Raw genomic sequence first — 15,459 nt, 5'->3', positions numbered from 1 at the left:
GCCAACAGGCAAAGCCATATATTTACGTAATGATGACCAGTCGTTCATCGTTTTAGATTTTTGGCCATACTTAAACGGCAAGAAAAAACACCCAATACGAAGAAGAAGAAGAAGAAGAAGAAGAAGAAGCCCAACTTTGACTCTCAGAAACACACACACACACAGAGGGGGATAAGAGAGAAGATAGAGATGGGAAGCACGAGCGGTGCTTTCATTTCCCACTTGCAGTTCAACATCAATAACTGTTGCTGCTTCGAGCGCCTCAGGTCCATCAGAACCCAGTTGAATTCCGTGCAAGCTCACAATCCGAGGAGGCCAAGATTGAGGCTTCGGAGCCGGAGGAGTTCTCGAACCGCTGTTTGCTTTGCCGTTGACGATTTGAGAGAGAAGCAGCAAGAGTTAGCAAGTGAAGGGTCTGGGATTGGCTCGGCTTTGGAGGATAGGCCTGGTAAGACTACGACCCAGGCGCTCGATTTCATCTTCTATTTAGCTTGTTCTTAAATTCTATAAAAAATTACTATTTATGGGTCTTCTCTGATTTTGGTAATTTTAGAGACCCAACTTAGCAAATATCGGAAACATGGTTCTGACAGCATTTTGGGAATGCTTTCAATTCCATTATAGCAAACTATCCTTTCAATTTGCTTACGAGTTTTGTTGTGTATGTCTTCTTGATTTATGAAATGTTTGGAAATCGAGACTGATATGCATTTATTTGTCATTTGGGTACAAGTTAGGTTCTTTTAGTAGCATCAAATAAAGTTTATGCGGTGTGGTTGTGAAGTATATGTCGAGTCAAGCGTATGTAGAAAAGAAGGAAGTTGAACTAGAGGTTGTGGGTTGCTTGCTTGCTTTATTTTTTATTTTGTATATATGTATATTTATATATATATATATATATATATATATTTTGGGTAACTAAAGGTTGTGGGTTGCTTGCTTGATTGGAAACGAAAAGAATGAGTCTTATTTCTATCATCATGTAGTGGTTTGGGATTGGTGTATCATGTTCAATTTGCATCAAGCATCATATAACTTACTGAATTCGGTTTGCTATGCATTTTTCTTATCTTATATTTATCATCTTGCTTTTAGGAAATAGTGTTTTAATTCATATTTATGATGCATACATTATAGATGTGGGTGATAGCTCCAGAGAAGAAACATTGGAAACTTTTGAACAAAATAATGAAGGAAATGCGCTTTATAATTTTCTATACCCCAGTAAAGAGCTCCTCCCAGATGATAAAGAAATGAGTATCTTTGATCATCTTGAAGAGCTGCGCCAGAGAATTTTTGTATCAGTTTTGGCAGTTGGAGCAGCTATCTTGGGATGCTTTGCATTTTCTAAGGAACTGATATTCGTTCTTGAAGCGCCTGTTAAAGCACAGGGTGTTAGATTCCTGCAGCTAGCTCCTGGCGAGTTTTTCTTCACAACTTTAAAGGTCGCATACCTCTCCTGTCTCTCTATAAAATCTTTTTATATCATTATTAGTTGTAATGTTCTATTGCGAAGACACGAGTTAGCTAACTGGTCTTGACATGATTGGATGGCCTAGGAACTTTATGGTCAATGTTTCATATTATTATAATAATGGGATAATTGAATAACTTGCACTCTTGCTCTGTTTTTTTCTTGTTCTTCATTTAAACCCGTGGGCTGTTGTTATATTTGTTAAATACCAATATATTTAATTTCTGTGTTTTATATTGGCTAAGAATTGGGCAATGATCAGTATAATTTAAGGGACTAAAGCCATGCTTCTAGTCATCCTTTTCCTGTTTCCTTACCACTAGTAATCATGATATTAGTAATAATACATAAATACTTCAAGTCTAACATCTGAAGTGTGAAGGATTCATGTGTAATTCATAACAACAGATGTTTAATAACCTTCAGTTTTCAGGAAGTGTTTAATGTATGGGTTAATAATCAACTGTCATTTGGTCCTTTGGAAACCGGTCATTCAAATTTGGAAATACATTGCATTTTGCATATAGTTTATTGGTCTTAGTCTCCCTTTATGACTTGGAACTTCAGCCAGCTCATTTGGATATCTGAGCTCATTATGTGAAGTAATTTACTGCTGGTGACTGTAGAGTTCTGTTAATGATGCATGCAGGTATCTGGATACTGTGGACTTCTGGTAGGAAGCCCTATCATTCTCTATGAGATTATAGCCTTTGTTCTTCCAGGATTAACAAAAGCGGAGAGAAGATTTCTGGCTCCAATTGTTCTAGGTTCCTCGGTACTTTTCTATGCTGGCATTACCTTTTCCTACCTGGTTCTGACACCGGCAGCATTAAATTTCTTTGTTAGTTATGCCGAAGGGGCTGTAGAATCTCTGTGGTCCATTGATCAATATTTTGAGTTTGTACTTGTTCTCATGTTCAGCACAGGCTTGTCTTTCCAGGTAAAGGTTACCCCCTGCAAGGTCTTTTTAAATATGTGAGGCAATTTATCTACTAGTTGTTTTTCTCCTTGAACCTAAGTTATATCCACTAACTGGAACACACGAATGGTTTTTAATTTCATTTTTATTTGCTATTCAAAAACTAGCTTCTGTTTGTTTCATGTAATAAGATGTTGCCAGTATGTTCATCATTCTGGTACTGCAAGACCTAGAAATCCCTCACAAAGTAATCTTAAGCTTTTGCATGAAGGGTGGTTGCAGCTTGAGTCTGGTGGCCATTTTCACTTGAATATTTGATTTTGGGAATCCACACTAAAGCCACAATGAGCTTGAAAATTAACGAATTTCCCCTTACCCATATTCTGTTTGCTTTTTATTTTCATCTTTACTTTCAAACATAATCCTGGTGAAATCTGCTGTTTGAATCCATGAATGAAATTGATTTGTTAGCAAGGAAAATTTGAAATATGTTATATCGATTTGTTTACCTCCCACAAATTGTATCTAACAATTAACTACTCATTTTATTTCTTTAGGTTCCAGTTATACAGTTCCTATTAGGACAAGTTGGTTTGGTCTCAGGAGACCAAATGTTGTCAATTTGGAGATATGTCGTGGTTGGTGCTGTTGTCGTTGCTGCTGTGCTTACACCATCAACTGATCCACTTACTCAGATGCTTCTGGCAACACCTCTCCTTGGTCTGTACTTGGGTGGTGCCTGGGTAGTAAAGCTAACTGGGCGATGAGTGCTACTGTTCAAATTCATGAGACTGTTCTAAGTACCCTACAGATTCAGAGTTTAAAGAATCCTGTACATTTACAAATTGATGTAATATACATGTAACATGTTATTCAGAGAGGGAATGAGGGGCTGACTTGCTCATATCTAAATGTATGATTGTACGGTTGTACCCATAACTGTTGAAGAGATTTCCACTGAAATTTACAGTTACCAGCCCTGCTTGTTCAGTACATAACAGCATTTTACTATTATACCATACTGAGAACAAAATTAAGTAATATACCATACTGAAAACAAAATTAAGATTCAAAGGAAAGAAAAACATGAAAAAAAAAAAAAAAAAAAAAAGAGGTCCCCCGCGATTTCTGTTGGAATTTGAAGTAAATCTCCCATGTGTAAATTGACATTGCCAAAAATGTAAGTCTTCCCTAATTGTCCAAAACAACTTTCTGCATATCGACCTCTAGATCTACCATATAATTGCAACCCAGTTCAGATTTGAACTGTCTCAGTGAATCTCTCAAACCACTGCAGGCTTGAAGAAAAGTTTCTGAAGTTCCTTTAATACTTTCTACTTCCACCAGCATATCATTAATAATGCTGGAGATATTATCCACTGCTGTCTTCAATGCATGAATCTCTTGTGGGGGATAAAGACAGGCTCCAAGCTCATCAATCTGTCTTCCAATTGCTTGACATTGTTTTAACAAATTCTCCAATGAATTCACAAAATCACCATTGTCAGCAGGTTTTTCCTGCTTGAGCAAACTAGTTATAGAGCGGATGAGTTCCTTTATAACTACAAGTGTCTCAGATACAACAACAATTGCAGACTGAGCAACTTTCATCTCTTCAGGCGAGAGGTCATTGCCAAGATCATCTCCACCTGATTCATCATCATCATCTAGGGCACCACCTTCTGTTTTGGTGGAATTCTGGTTAGAAACTTCGTCTGTTGTGTCATAGGAACCGGGCTTGAGCTCTCTCATCTCGCGAACAACATCTTTAATGGAAACTGCAACCTGTGTCATTGCTCTTCCTATTGCTGTTATATTTGTGGCAGGTGTCTTCTTAAGAGCAGAACATGCTTCCCACACAGCACCAACTAAGGGTGAGATTGAAAGTTTTCTGTCTGAATTGCTTGCTCCTACCAGCATTCATTCATAGAGAAAATGAGGTTGAATTTATTTAAGATTAAAAAAATAATAATAAAAATAAAAAGTAAATTTATTTAAGATAACTAAGGTTGAATTTGTTTTAACAAACTAAAAATAAAAATAAATAAATTCTTAGGATGGGCCTATAACACTATGATGGCAATGTTTGTATGTTAGTATTTAAATGATGTACAACAACACCTAAAGCTGAAGAAGCACTCTTCCATGAACATAGGAAAACACAAAGTAAATAGCATAGTCATTTGTTACTCTGTGCTTCACTTCAATATCAATTTATATAATCCAAATATTAGTTGTCCAATTTGAACGATCCATTATCAACGCATATCCCTAAACAACCTAAGATGATTCATAGCCTAGTTTCAGAGCATGTTTATCTGCATTAAAGGGGGAAAAAAATATAAAATAAAATAAAAAATAAAAAATAAAAATAAAAAATAAAAATAAAAATAAACAGAAGGAAAAAGTAAATTTTTGTACAAATTACTGGTCAGGCCATTGACAAAATTTGGCTATGCATAGGAATGTGACAGATGATATTGCACATATTATTGTCTTTCCTTGAAGCATGGGTAACCGTTAAAGTCTGCTCTTGTGCATACTCATAAGAGAGAGAGAAAGAGAGAAAGAGAGAGAGAGAGAGAGAGAGACTACCATATAAAGAGACTGATTCCTTGAACAATTTAAAAGTGCAGTCAACAACTTGCTTCACCGATGCATGGACACAAGAAGTCAGAGTAGGCCCTGCACCCACTGTACTCCCATGTGAAAGTAGAAGAAAACCCTGTAGCATATTGAAGTATGCTTTCATGTTCTCCTCAAGTGCTTTAACTTCTAGTGTCTCTCCAGTCCAAAGCATTCCGACTGCATTATGTACATATGCAACAGTTAATCACTTGCAATAGTTATTATTTTTTACCCCGGGGTGCCACCAGACATGAAAAGGAAGTTAAGCAACTGTATTGCAAATTAATCTGCCGTATGTTAAAGAATATAAAAGGAGGAAAACGAAAACTCAGGTCAAAATATCTTCTATCTGTGTACAAAAGGCACTAGACAGTTCTACCACTTACATTAACATGATAACATCCTCCAGATTTTGCAAGCTTTGCAAATGCCTTTCTATTTCTAGAAACTACAAAGAGACCTCCCTATCGAGTTTCACTTTCTCCAAACATAAATTTTTCAAACTTTGAGCATAAATGTTCAATGTATGGAAGCAAAGACAGTGCAACAAAAACAAAATTCAAGAGGACCCCATAATTTCTGGAAATTGAAAGGCATAATCTACATAGCTTAAAGAAAAGAAGTGGCAGTAATGTAATTTACCCACTGCATAAATACAAAAAGTATTGAAATCAGAACAGATTCTAGGCATCCAGAAACTAGTCACAACTCACAATATTAATCAACTAAATGCGGCCCAATATGGTAGAATCCATATTCTTTCCTACATGTTATAAACAATTTGAATTTAAACTACAAGAATAGCGAATAGAAGTAGGAAACATTAAAACAAAGAAATTATAATGCAACACCAAAAGACATACATACATGACATATATGTAAAATACTATGATATGAAAGAAAAAACACTTAATGATCATGGTGAACTAAATATGCTTTCATACAAATGCTCAAGGGAAAATCAAGTAAACATCAATTAGTATTTAGCAATATTGAAGGGCCCTACTTTACTTCCTCAAAGGAAATTTCAACATCTAAATATATTACAACTGACAAACTCCCAACCAGACCATTCAACTGGCATAGAGTTAACCTTGCATCAGATATACTAATGCACCTAAATGAAACATTTCATATACAAATGCATTAGTAGAGAGGGAGAGAGAAAGAGAATTCAACCCAGGAACAAACATTGAAATTCAATTTAATCGTTCAACAACATTTGATTGAGCCAAATAATTTAAAGTCATACGAGGTCGAACACAAAAGTCCTTCCTTCGTGCACCACAGGAAAGAATGCGATCGCAACATCTATAACCAGAAGATTAAAACCATTAACTTAAAGTTGAGGCAGAACTATTCATACATATATCACAAACCCAGATAACCAATTCACCAAAAATCAATTGGGAGAAAAAGGAAGTGGAAATTGAGAGATTATATAACAGAAATAAAAGAAAAACAAGACAAAAGGCAGTTGGAATAGTACCAGTGGTAGCTTGTTTGGAAACTTGGTCACCCATCCGTATCACCTCCTCCCAGCTAACTTTCTCAAGAGTAGAAGCTGGAGTTTGATCCAAAACCTAATTTCATTTCACACAAAACAAACCCCATATCAAAAACCTACAAATATATACATAACAAATATATATATATAATACATAGAGGGTTTGTAAATACCTGAAAAGTTTCATGGATGGTATTGAGGTGCGAGTTCAGACTTCGACTCAGCTCCTCTCTCTCAGCTCTTCCCATCTCTCTCAGAAGGAATTGAAGCTGAGACAGACAGGGACTTGGACTTCTATGAGCTTTAGGGGTTTAGAAAAAGAGTGAAAAGTGATGATGTTAAACGAGGTTTTGGGTTTCTGTAGATGGGAGATGGCTAAGATACTTTTGGGTACTCTCCAAATCAGATTTTTGGATTTTGGTGATTTTCTCATCTATGTGTAGGCATATGTTTTCTTTCTTTGTTTTCTTTTATTTTTTCTTTTACATATTAAAATTATAATCATCAAAACTCAAAATATAGTATGATGTTGAATGAATTAATTGATGGTATACAAGAAAAAAGAATTAACTGGATGTATTTTAATATCCAATTTAATATTTGAAAACAAATAATATACAATTTAATAATTTAACTTTTTTTCACCAAAATCCTTGTTCTGTAATATTGCCGTATTTATTTTTATTATTATTATTAAATTTTGAAAAGAGATTATAATTTTTGTTGGAATTTTGGGTATGAGGGAGGTTTTAAAATAATGTGTAGAAATTATGTTGTTTAGATCTGTTTCTTGTTTTGTCAAATAATATATGTACATGTTTGAGTGTGTCGCTTTAAATTAAAATAATATTTAAAAAATAATAATAAATGTCTGCATGGAATAATTTAGAATAACTAATAATATTAAAATTTTCATTAAAATTATTTATTAAATAAAACGGTAATATTTAATTTCTTTATTTTTTAAATCTGTTTATTTACATTTAAATTATATAAATAATTTAATTAGTAATATATTACCACATGTCATTTAGTAAATCTTTTTTGTCAATATTTTCGTGCATATAATATTATTATAGAACAAATTATCATACAAATTCATGAATGCTTTAATAATAATAAGATCAATTAGGAATTAAAATTCCAAAAGAGTACTTTTGAAATTTGAATGATAGCACTCACTATGATTTCAAAACCTTCATTATTTAAGGTCAATTTTGCCTTTATACCTTCATAATTATACCAAGAGTAAATCTAATAATCCAGTGGTTAATCATCTGCTGAAATACACTTTTCAAAATAAGGGAAATTTGCCATTTTGTCAAAATAAATCTAGAGCAAAATGTCAAAAAAATGGTAAGCATTTTTGGTTGCAAATTTGAGAGATTCTTAGTACTGCGGTCGTATGCAACTCTCTTTTATATAGGATCTGGACCTTATAAGGATGTGCACCATCATCCTTGTGAGTTCTTATAGGGCCCATATCCTATGTAAGAGAGAACAATATATATATATATATATGATGTATTGAAGTTTTTTCCTCAAATTTACATGTTCCTATGATACTCTTGAACAAAAAATCTGCTTGATTTTGGTAAAGCTGCTGGTCTTTGTAGGCAATATTACTTCCAGAGTGTGGTGGAAGAAACTTATATAGCATATCTTTAAATTGTTCTCTAAGAAACCAATAAATTATCTATTGAAGTTCTTCCCTCAAATATCCTCTCCCTGGCCATTTTCGCCTGCAAGATAGAATAGAATTTTCATTACCAAGATAGAATATGCCATAAATTTCTACAAAGGGGTTTTCAGAATTCAAGATGTTGTTCTCTTATGTGATTTTTACCATGGGCTTTTGGTGCCACTACATTGTCCTAAAATAGAAATATTTGTGACCAAAATGGCTATCTTGAGATTTGGAAGCCAAGTTTCTGAAGTGAAAATCTTGACCAACTATACCAAAATTAACATCTTAAAAATTATAAAAAGTTTTAGGGTCAACCTTCTTCTCCCAGTTTGTACAACTGGTTATGACACACAGCATAAAAGCTTGCAAGAAAGAACCAGCTTGGAGTCCAATCCATAGACCCTTTCCTCTCAAATCAAACCAGAAACCCAAAATAGCAGCAATTGGAATTCCAAAAAGATAGTAGGCACCAAGATTGACATATGCTCCCCAGTCCTGCCATCCACATCCCCTAGCAATACCTGTTCTGATTAATTAATTTAGGACCCCCAAAAATTCATTTTGAAAATCTATATATATATATATATATATATAATAAATTAAAAAATTAAAAAAGAGGATGAAGGAAGAAGAATGAACCTGAAAGGACCCCATGTAAGCTGTCAAATATGACAGACAGAGAAACTAGAGGAGCCAAGGTAGTGACATAATCCACAACATCTTTCTCATTGCTGAAAATGTAACCAAAAACATGTCTCCCTGCAAACAGAGCTGAGCTTACCAAAATTGCTTCTGAAACTGTTAGAAACATCACAGCAGTTACAGCTATTCGTGCCCCTTGTGGGTTTCCAGCTCCTAGTTCGTTAGAAACTCGAGTGCTGCACACGCCCCGAAAAGAAAATGGTGAAGACTGAGTGAGTAAATATTTAGTTATGGACGCTTCTATATGTCTATGTGACATGGAAACAAACCTTCCAGCTGCACCAAGTCCTTCTGGTATTGTGTAGAGTGATGTGATGATTGACAAACTGTGTGATCAGGAAAGTTGTTAAGTAACATTCATTTTCTGTGAGTATTCAAATTTATATTTGAAAAGTACTTAGATGCAAAAGATTAATTGCTGTATATGATAAAAAATAGTGTAGAAGAAAATACCATACCATACAGATAGAACTGAAGTTTCAAGCTCCGGATTTGGCAGAAAACCAGACAGCAAAGTGAGCAGCTCGAATGACCACCATTCAAGGCTAATTATTATCACATACATAGACAAAAGTCACAAAACAAACAAATATAACCATGTTTGAAAAATTAAACAAAATTACTTCCTAAGACATTTATAATACAGTAAGCTTACCAAATCATTACAGCTGAAGGAATAGCGAAGCTCAAGAACTCTCCTATTCCTTGAAAGATCTCCAAAGAAATTGGAACCCGCGTGGTTGCACAAGCAGGGCTAAATCTCATGTATAATGCAAGTAATATAACATTCAACCAATATGAGATTCCAATGGATAAAGCTGCTCCAACATGTCCTAATCCAGACTTGAATACTAGAACCCAACAGAGAGGTATATGGGAAAAAATAGAGCAACATGAGGTAACAAGCAAAGGAACAATCAAACTCTGAGTCTGAAAATACTTAACAAGTGGCTGAAGAGTTGCATAGGCAAATAGAGCAGGGATGAGCCACATTGTGAATTTACCAGCTTCTTGTGAAATTAGAGGGTCTTGGCCCATGAATATGAGTATATTTTCTATGTAGAACCACATGAGAGACAGAGGAAAACACACTAAGGTTAGTGAGAAAATTGCAGTGTTCATTTGAATTCCTAGTTTTTTATATTGCTGAGCTCCATATGCTTGTCCAGATATAGTTTCCAATGCACTTGCCATTCCAAACTGCTTAGCACATTAACTAAAGTTACAAATCAACTAAAAAAATGAAAAAATGAAAAAAGTAAAGAGAGATAAGAAAAGTGGGACTTACTAGAAGACTAAAACCAGAAACAGCACAGAAAGAGACTGAAATAGATGTGCTAGACAGAAAAAGGCTACCCAAATGACCCACCATCATAAGAGAAATTATTTGTAAAAAGTAGTGAGACAAATTCACAGCCACCATAGGTCCTGCTATGTATCCCAACCTCTGAACTTCTTCAACAAACACAAACCACTTTGTTTTACAAACAAAATCATCTCCTCCTTTGTTTAACAAACCCTTTTCCATGCTTTCTGCTGCTTCTCCCATGGAGCCTCTGATCTTCCCTCTCTGTTTTTTATTTTCTTTTTTTTTTTTTTCTTTTTTTCAGCGATTCTCAAAATAATAAAAACTATACTTCCTTGAGGTGAACCAAAATGTTACTTAAACTAGCGACTTTATGGATTTAAACACATCAAAAAGGAAAGGAAGCATAAGCTTTCAACCTTGTTTGTGTTCGGCATTTTATGCCGAGCGAGAGAGAGAGAATTGCATTCTATGAAGTACGATCACGATAGTAATATAAATGAATCAAGATCCTCTTCTTGATTTTTTTTTTTAATATGCTTGTGTTTTGTATGTTTATTTTTTAAATTGAAAATTTAATTACCTCTTAAGATTTTTTACTAAAAAACAAAAACAAAAACAAAAAAACAAAAAAAAAAAGGGGGAAAGAAGAAGGCTGAGGATCCTAAACAACAGGCACCCAAATTCTTTATAAATTTTTCATTAAAAATTTTCTTTATAAAATTTAGAATAATTAGCACTGTTTAATCTTTTAACTATATCCATTTACAGTTTAGTCTTTAATTTTATTTATTTATTTTTTTTAACACTTTGTTGCATTTTGATTTTTAAATTATTTTTTAATCTAATTTTTAAAGTTTTTCACACATGAATACGTTTATTATAACAAAAAATTTGCAAAAGTAGACAATACCATCGTTGCATCTAGTATCAAGTATACTAAAAAGTATATACAAGATAAAAATAATTTCAGGTTCAAAGTAAATAAAAATATTTTTTTAAAAAAAGTTAAAGGATGTAATAGAAACAGAGTTTAAGAATTAAAATATAACTGTGGATATTGTTCAAAGATTAACTCCACCAATTACTCATTTAAGTACTAAGAATATAAATAATCATACTACTATTAGAAAATAAATTTGATATATATTGTTGGGTTCGCTTCCAATTAGCGTTGATGGTAATTTAAAATGATATTAAAGCCTTAATGACATAGAGGTTAAAATGGTATCAAAGCCTTAATGACAAAGAGGTCTTGTGTTAGTACGTAAAATCTAGTGTTTTTTTTTTTCTCCTTTTTAACGAGCTTACACATGAAAAAGTGTATTTGTTTGAATTATTGTTTGGATTAATTGATTTGTTTATATTATTTATTTTCCTTTTTAATAGATTTACAAATAAGAAAATATATTAAAAATATGCTTGGGATACGTTGTTGGACACGGTTTTTATGAGCTATTGATCTGTAATATGAATTATAATTTTAATACATATATTCTTTTTAATTATGAGTCTAATATTAAGCAATTTTCATGGAAACACAAAACTTTGTTTCTTCTTTAGATTCAAAGAAACAGTGATTTTACCCTCTTAAAAGATTCAACATGTATATATGTGTTCCACGAAGCATGAAGATCTCCAAAGTCAATTTTGCCTGCATCATCATGATCATGATTCTCATGGAATGTACTATACAAGATAATATGAATTGTCATTATCTTTATCATTTTTAGTTTAATTGTTTCTAATCTCAGACGAATCTCAGTTGGCCCCAAATATTATTTGTTTAATTTCTTTCGAAAAGACCACGAATATAATACTCTATCAAACAAAACGCATCAAAATCCAATTCCAATTCTCAATAAAATTTAAGACCAATTCAAGAGGGAGGCAAAAAAGTACATATGTTTCTTTTGACTTGCTATGTTTGACGAGAAAAGACGTGAAACGCGAGCAAAAGCACACCTCCAACATGTTGTTAGGCCTTTCGAGATTTAAGCTTTAATAAAAGCACTGCAAGTTCAAGAAGGTTTTTTTTTTTTTTTTTTTACTTGATTTTATCTTATTTATTAAATTTGTTTTCTGAGACTCCCAAAATTTGCAATGTAAATTTTTTGAGAAATAATAGTACATAAACCAATCGTGGGTGTTTTTATTGTTTATTTTTTATTTTTAATAAAATTATAAAACATGTGATAGTTCATAGTTGGGAGAGCTTAATTTATATTGGTAGATAAACTATGACAATATTTAATTTTTATTATTAAATCCATTTTTAAAATATTCAATTCATAAGAATTTTTTTTTTTCTTTAGCTAAAAAAATTGACATGGTCACAAACCCAATGGCATTAGCGATTAGTCGAAAGATCAGCAATGGTTTGACCAACATCGTTCCATCCTTCTTTTTTTAATCAAGAAAAAAATTTGTAATGCTTTGCTTCTTTATATGTGTTAAGGGACATAAATCATGTTGTAATAACTGAACAATTTATAACCTTATGGGATGTTCGATTACGAATGCCTCTTTACCCCATAATTATTTGTGTAAGGATTTCATATAAATTTTTCTCTTTTTAAATCCTCACAATTTTGTTTGTCCTTACTAGATTAGACACTCAAAGTGTCTTTGGTTCCACCCCCAAAAAAAAAAAAAAAAAAAAAAAAGGTTTGGAAAAGACGATGAATCCATCATGGTTTCAAGTAACCAAGGATACATTCTAAGTATTGCAAATCAATAGATTGCATAAATGATTGATGTGGAAATAAGGAGCAAATTTCTAGTACTTACAGAAGTTGGTATTCTCTTTTTACATTGAGAGTGGACCTCTTATGTAGATCCCGCTTTAAGAGCAAAACTTTGATGCTTTGGGAGTGCCGTGCTAGCTGGAGCCTACATTGTCTCGGTTCCACATGTTTTTCTCTAAGTATGCGTATCGGGATTATTAAGGCTGTTTGATTAACTCGTTTTAAAACAGTTTTTATTTTACAAATTATTTTCAAAACAAAAATATATTTATTTGGCTATTAATTTTTAAAAAATAAAATTTAGAAAATAATAAAATAATATTTTTATCTATTTTGAAAATGATAAAATATATATTATTTCAATTTATTTTTTTTATCATTTTTTTATATGTATTTGTAGAGAAAAAATGTTATTTCAATTCTTTAAAATATAGAAAATTATAAACAGAAAAAGATAGAATATTATATCTTGAAGAATATAAAATTAAAATTTTTTATTATCTTATTTTATTTTTTTTTATATAAAATAAAACAACTTAAAAAATAGTTTTTTTTTTTCAATTCTTTATGAGTTATATCAATTATTTTTATTATTTTTATTTTTCATTTTCTTCTCATTCGTTATATTTCTATTAGTTTTTTATTTTATTTATCTTATTTTTTTATCAGTTTTTTTTAAGATTTTTTATATCAATTATTTATTTTGCTGTTTTGTTCTTTTTCTTCATTTTCTGTTTTTTCCTTATCAAGTACTCTCTCTCTCTCTCTCTCTCTCTCTCTCTCTCTCTCTCTCTATTTTGTTATTTTCCTAATTTTCCATTTTTCCTTTATCATATATATATATATTCTTTTATATAGTTTTCTATTTTCTATTAGATTGTTTTTTTCTAATTTTTCAATTTTTTTTTTCATTGTTGTTCTATTTTTTTTATAAGATATTCTTTTTTTTTTCTTTATCTCCCTTTTTTTTTTTAATTTTTCCTTTGTCTCCCATTGTATTTATTTATTTTTATTGTTTATTTTTATTTTTAGCTTTTCTGTGTATCAGTATCAAAAAGGTCTAAACATATGGCTTGACTATGTTAGTAACATATAAAAGTTAGTAGTTTTATTATTATGCTAATATGAGATTTTATGGATGTTTATAGTTGGAAATATTATGCTAGACTTGTAAAATTTAATTTTTTAATTAATAAAAAATCTCAAGTCCCAATAGTTATTTTATTTATGTATACACATAAATTTATTTGCTTGAAACTCACATCAAAGAATTAATAACATATATTGTATAATATTAATAAGGTTTAAAAATTAATTAATGAAAAGATAATTGACTGATAATGTAGAACAACTATTGGTCATACAAAAAGTAAAAAGACGTAACTCTAAAAGGCCAACTATAAATCAATGAAAAATTAAATACATATAATTAAAAAACGATATATGTATAAATATATATATATATATATATATATATATATATATATTATAATGTGAATGGATCAATAATAATGAACCAAACTAATACTATGAATGCTACAGAAGAAATGTGGTAAAACTATATATGGGGTATATGTACTATCATTTGAGGATATACAATTTACTACTACTACTATTATTATTATTATTATTATTATTATTGATGAATATATTATTTATTCATTGAAGCACACCCTTAAGCAACTTCATGTTGAAATAAAGAATGTGAGCATTATAAGTTATTAGGAATTATATTTAACAAGTCGATTACCACTAGAGTGTCTTGTCATACATATATTAGCGACCCACCTCCTACAAACGATGAGATGGAACTGGAGGCTGGAAGTACACATGTTAATGCTAATCACAATGATCATTTTTATATCCTTGATAAATCAACAAGCCATTTGAAAAAACGCACTGCATCATCTAGCAATTCTATCTCATCAACAAAAATATTGATGAAATACATACAATCAACAAAAAAATAGAAGAAAATTTCACATAAACCTTTTTAGATTTGCATTAATTTTAATTTAATCTCTAAGATTTCAAAAATGTCATTGCCTCCCCTTAGTTTTCAAATAGTCTTCATTTTTATTTCCCGTTATTTCATTCACACTCTTCAAAATAATTTCATCTACATCCTTTATAATAGTGCCAGTTGTAATTTTTAGTTTTCAAATAGTCTTCATTTTTTCAAATAGTTTTCAAATAATTTTTAAAAAAAAATTCAATAGAAAATAAATGTTATATTATATTTTAATATATATATATATATATATATATTTATATTATAGCCATATATATTATATATTAGGTTCTTTGTATGTTAAAAAAAAAAAACCCTTTTATGTTAAAAAAAAAAATTGAAAATTATTTAGCAAAACATATTTTTTATTTTTTTGTTTTAAAAATTGTTTTAAGCATTATCGACCAAACCTGCTTGTTCTCATTATACAAGAAAAACAACTTTCTATTTTCTATTTTGAAAATAAAAATAAAAAACA

The 15,459-nt window shown here is 31.2% G+C and overlaps 3 protein-coding genes across 4 annotated transcripts; 1 reads left to right on the top strand and 2 right to left on the bottom strand.

Annotated features, from left to right (window-relative positions):
* The first annotated feature begins 44 nt into the window (after nt 1–44).
* LOC107429413 (sec-independent protein translocase protein TATC, chloroplastic) lies at nt 45–3,369 on the top strand. The gene is made up of 4 exons (XM_016040093.4): nt 45–448; nt 1,138–1,445; nt 2,124–2,414; nt 2,951–3,369. The coding sequence occupies exons 1-4, from the start codon at nt 190–192 to the stop codon at nt 3,158–3,160; spliced, it is 1,068 nt and encodes a 355-aa protein (XP_015895579.1). The 5' UTR covers nt 45–189; the 3' UTR covers nt 3,161–3,369.
* On the bottom strand, nt 3,295–6,974 carry LOC107429399 (uncharacterized). 2 transcript variants are annotated; one of them, XM_016040076.4, is made up of 4 exons: nt 6,702–6,974; nt 6,511–6,604; nt 4,989–5,198; nt 3,295–4,303 (listed from the first exon to the last, which is right to left on the bottom strand). In XM_016040076.4, exons 1-4 carry the CDS (start codon nt 6,774–6,776, stop codon nt 3,585–3,587), a joined length of 1,098 nt encoding a protein of 365 aa, XP_015895562.3. In that variant the 5' UTR covers nt 6,777–6,974; the 3' UTR covers nt 3,295–3,584. The 2 variants fall into 2 exon arrangements, with proteins under 2 accessions (XP_015895562.3, XP_060669396.1); XM_060813413.1 differs by lacking the exon at nt 6,702–6,974 and adding an exon at nt 6,274–6,332.
* Nucleotides 6,975–7,793: 819 nt separating this feature from the next.
* On the bottom strand, nt 7,794–10,805 carry LOC107429417 (protein DETOXIFICATION 14-like). The gene is made up of 7 exons (XM_016040098.4): nt 10,206–10,805; nt 9,573–10,117; nt 9,376–9,462; nt 9,187–9,243; nt 8,855–9,093; nt 8,531–8,736; nt 7,794–8,270 (listed from the first exon to the last, which is right to left on the bottom strand). Exons 1-7 carry the CDS (start codon nt 10,464–10,466, stop codon nt 8,205–8,207), a joined length of 1,461 nt encoding a protein of 486 aa, XP_015895584.3. The 5' UTR covers nt 10,467–10,805; the 3' UTR covers nt 7,794–8,204.
* Between the last annotated feature and the right edge of the window lie 4,654 nt (nt 10,806–15,459).

The sequence above is a fragment of the Ziziphus jujuba genome, chromosome 12 (genome assembly GCF_031755915.1).
Source record: "Ziziphus jujuba cultivar Dongzao chromosome 12, ASM3175591v1".
In the NCBI taxonomy this organism is placed as follows: Eukaryota; Viridiplantae; Streptophyta; class Magnoliopsida; order Rosales; family Rhamnaceae; genus Ziziphus; species Ziziphus jujuba.
Note: the sequence above shows the minus strand (reverse complement) of the source record. Positions and strands in the feature narration are given on the sequence as shown.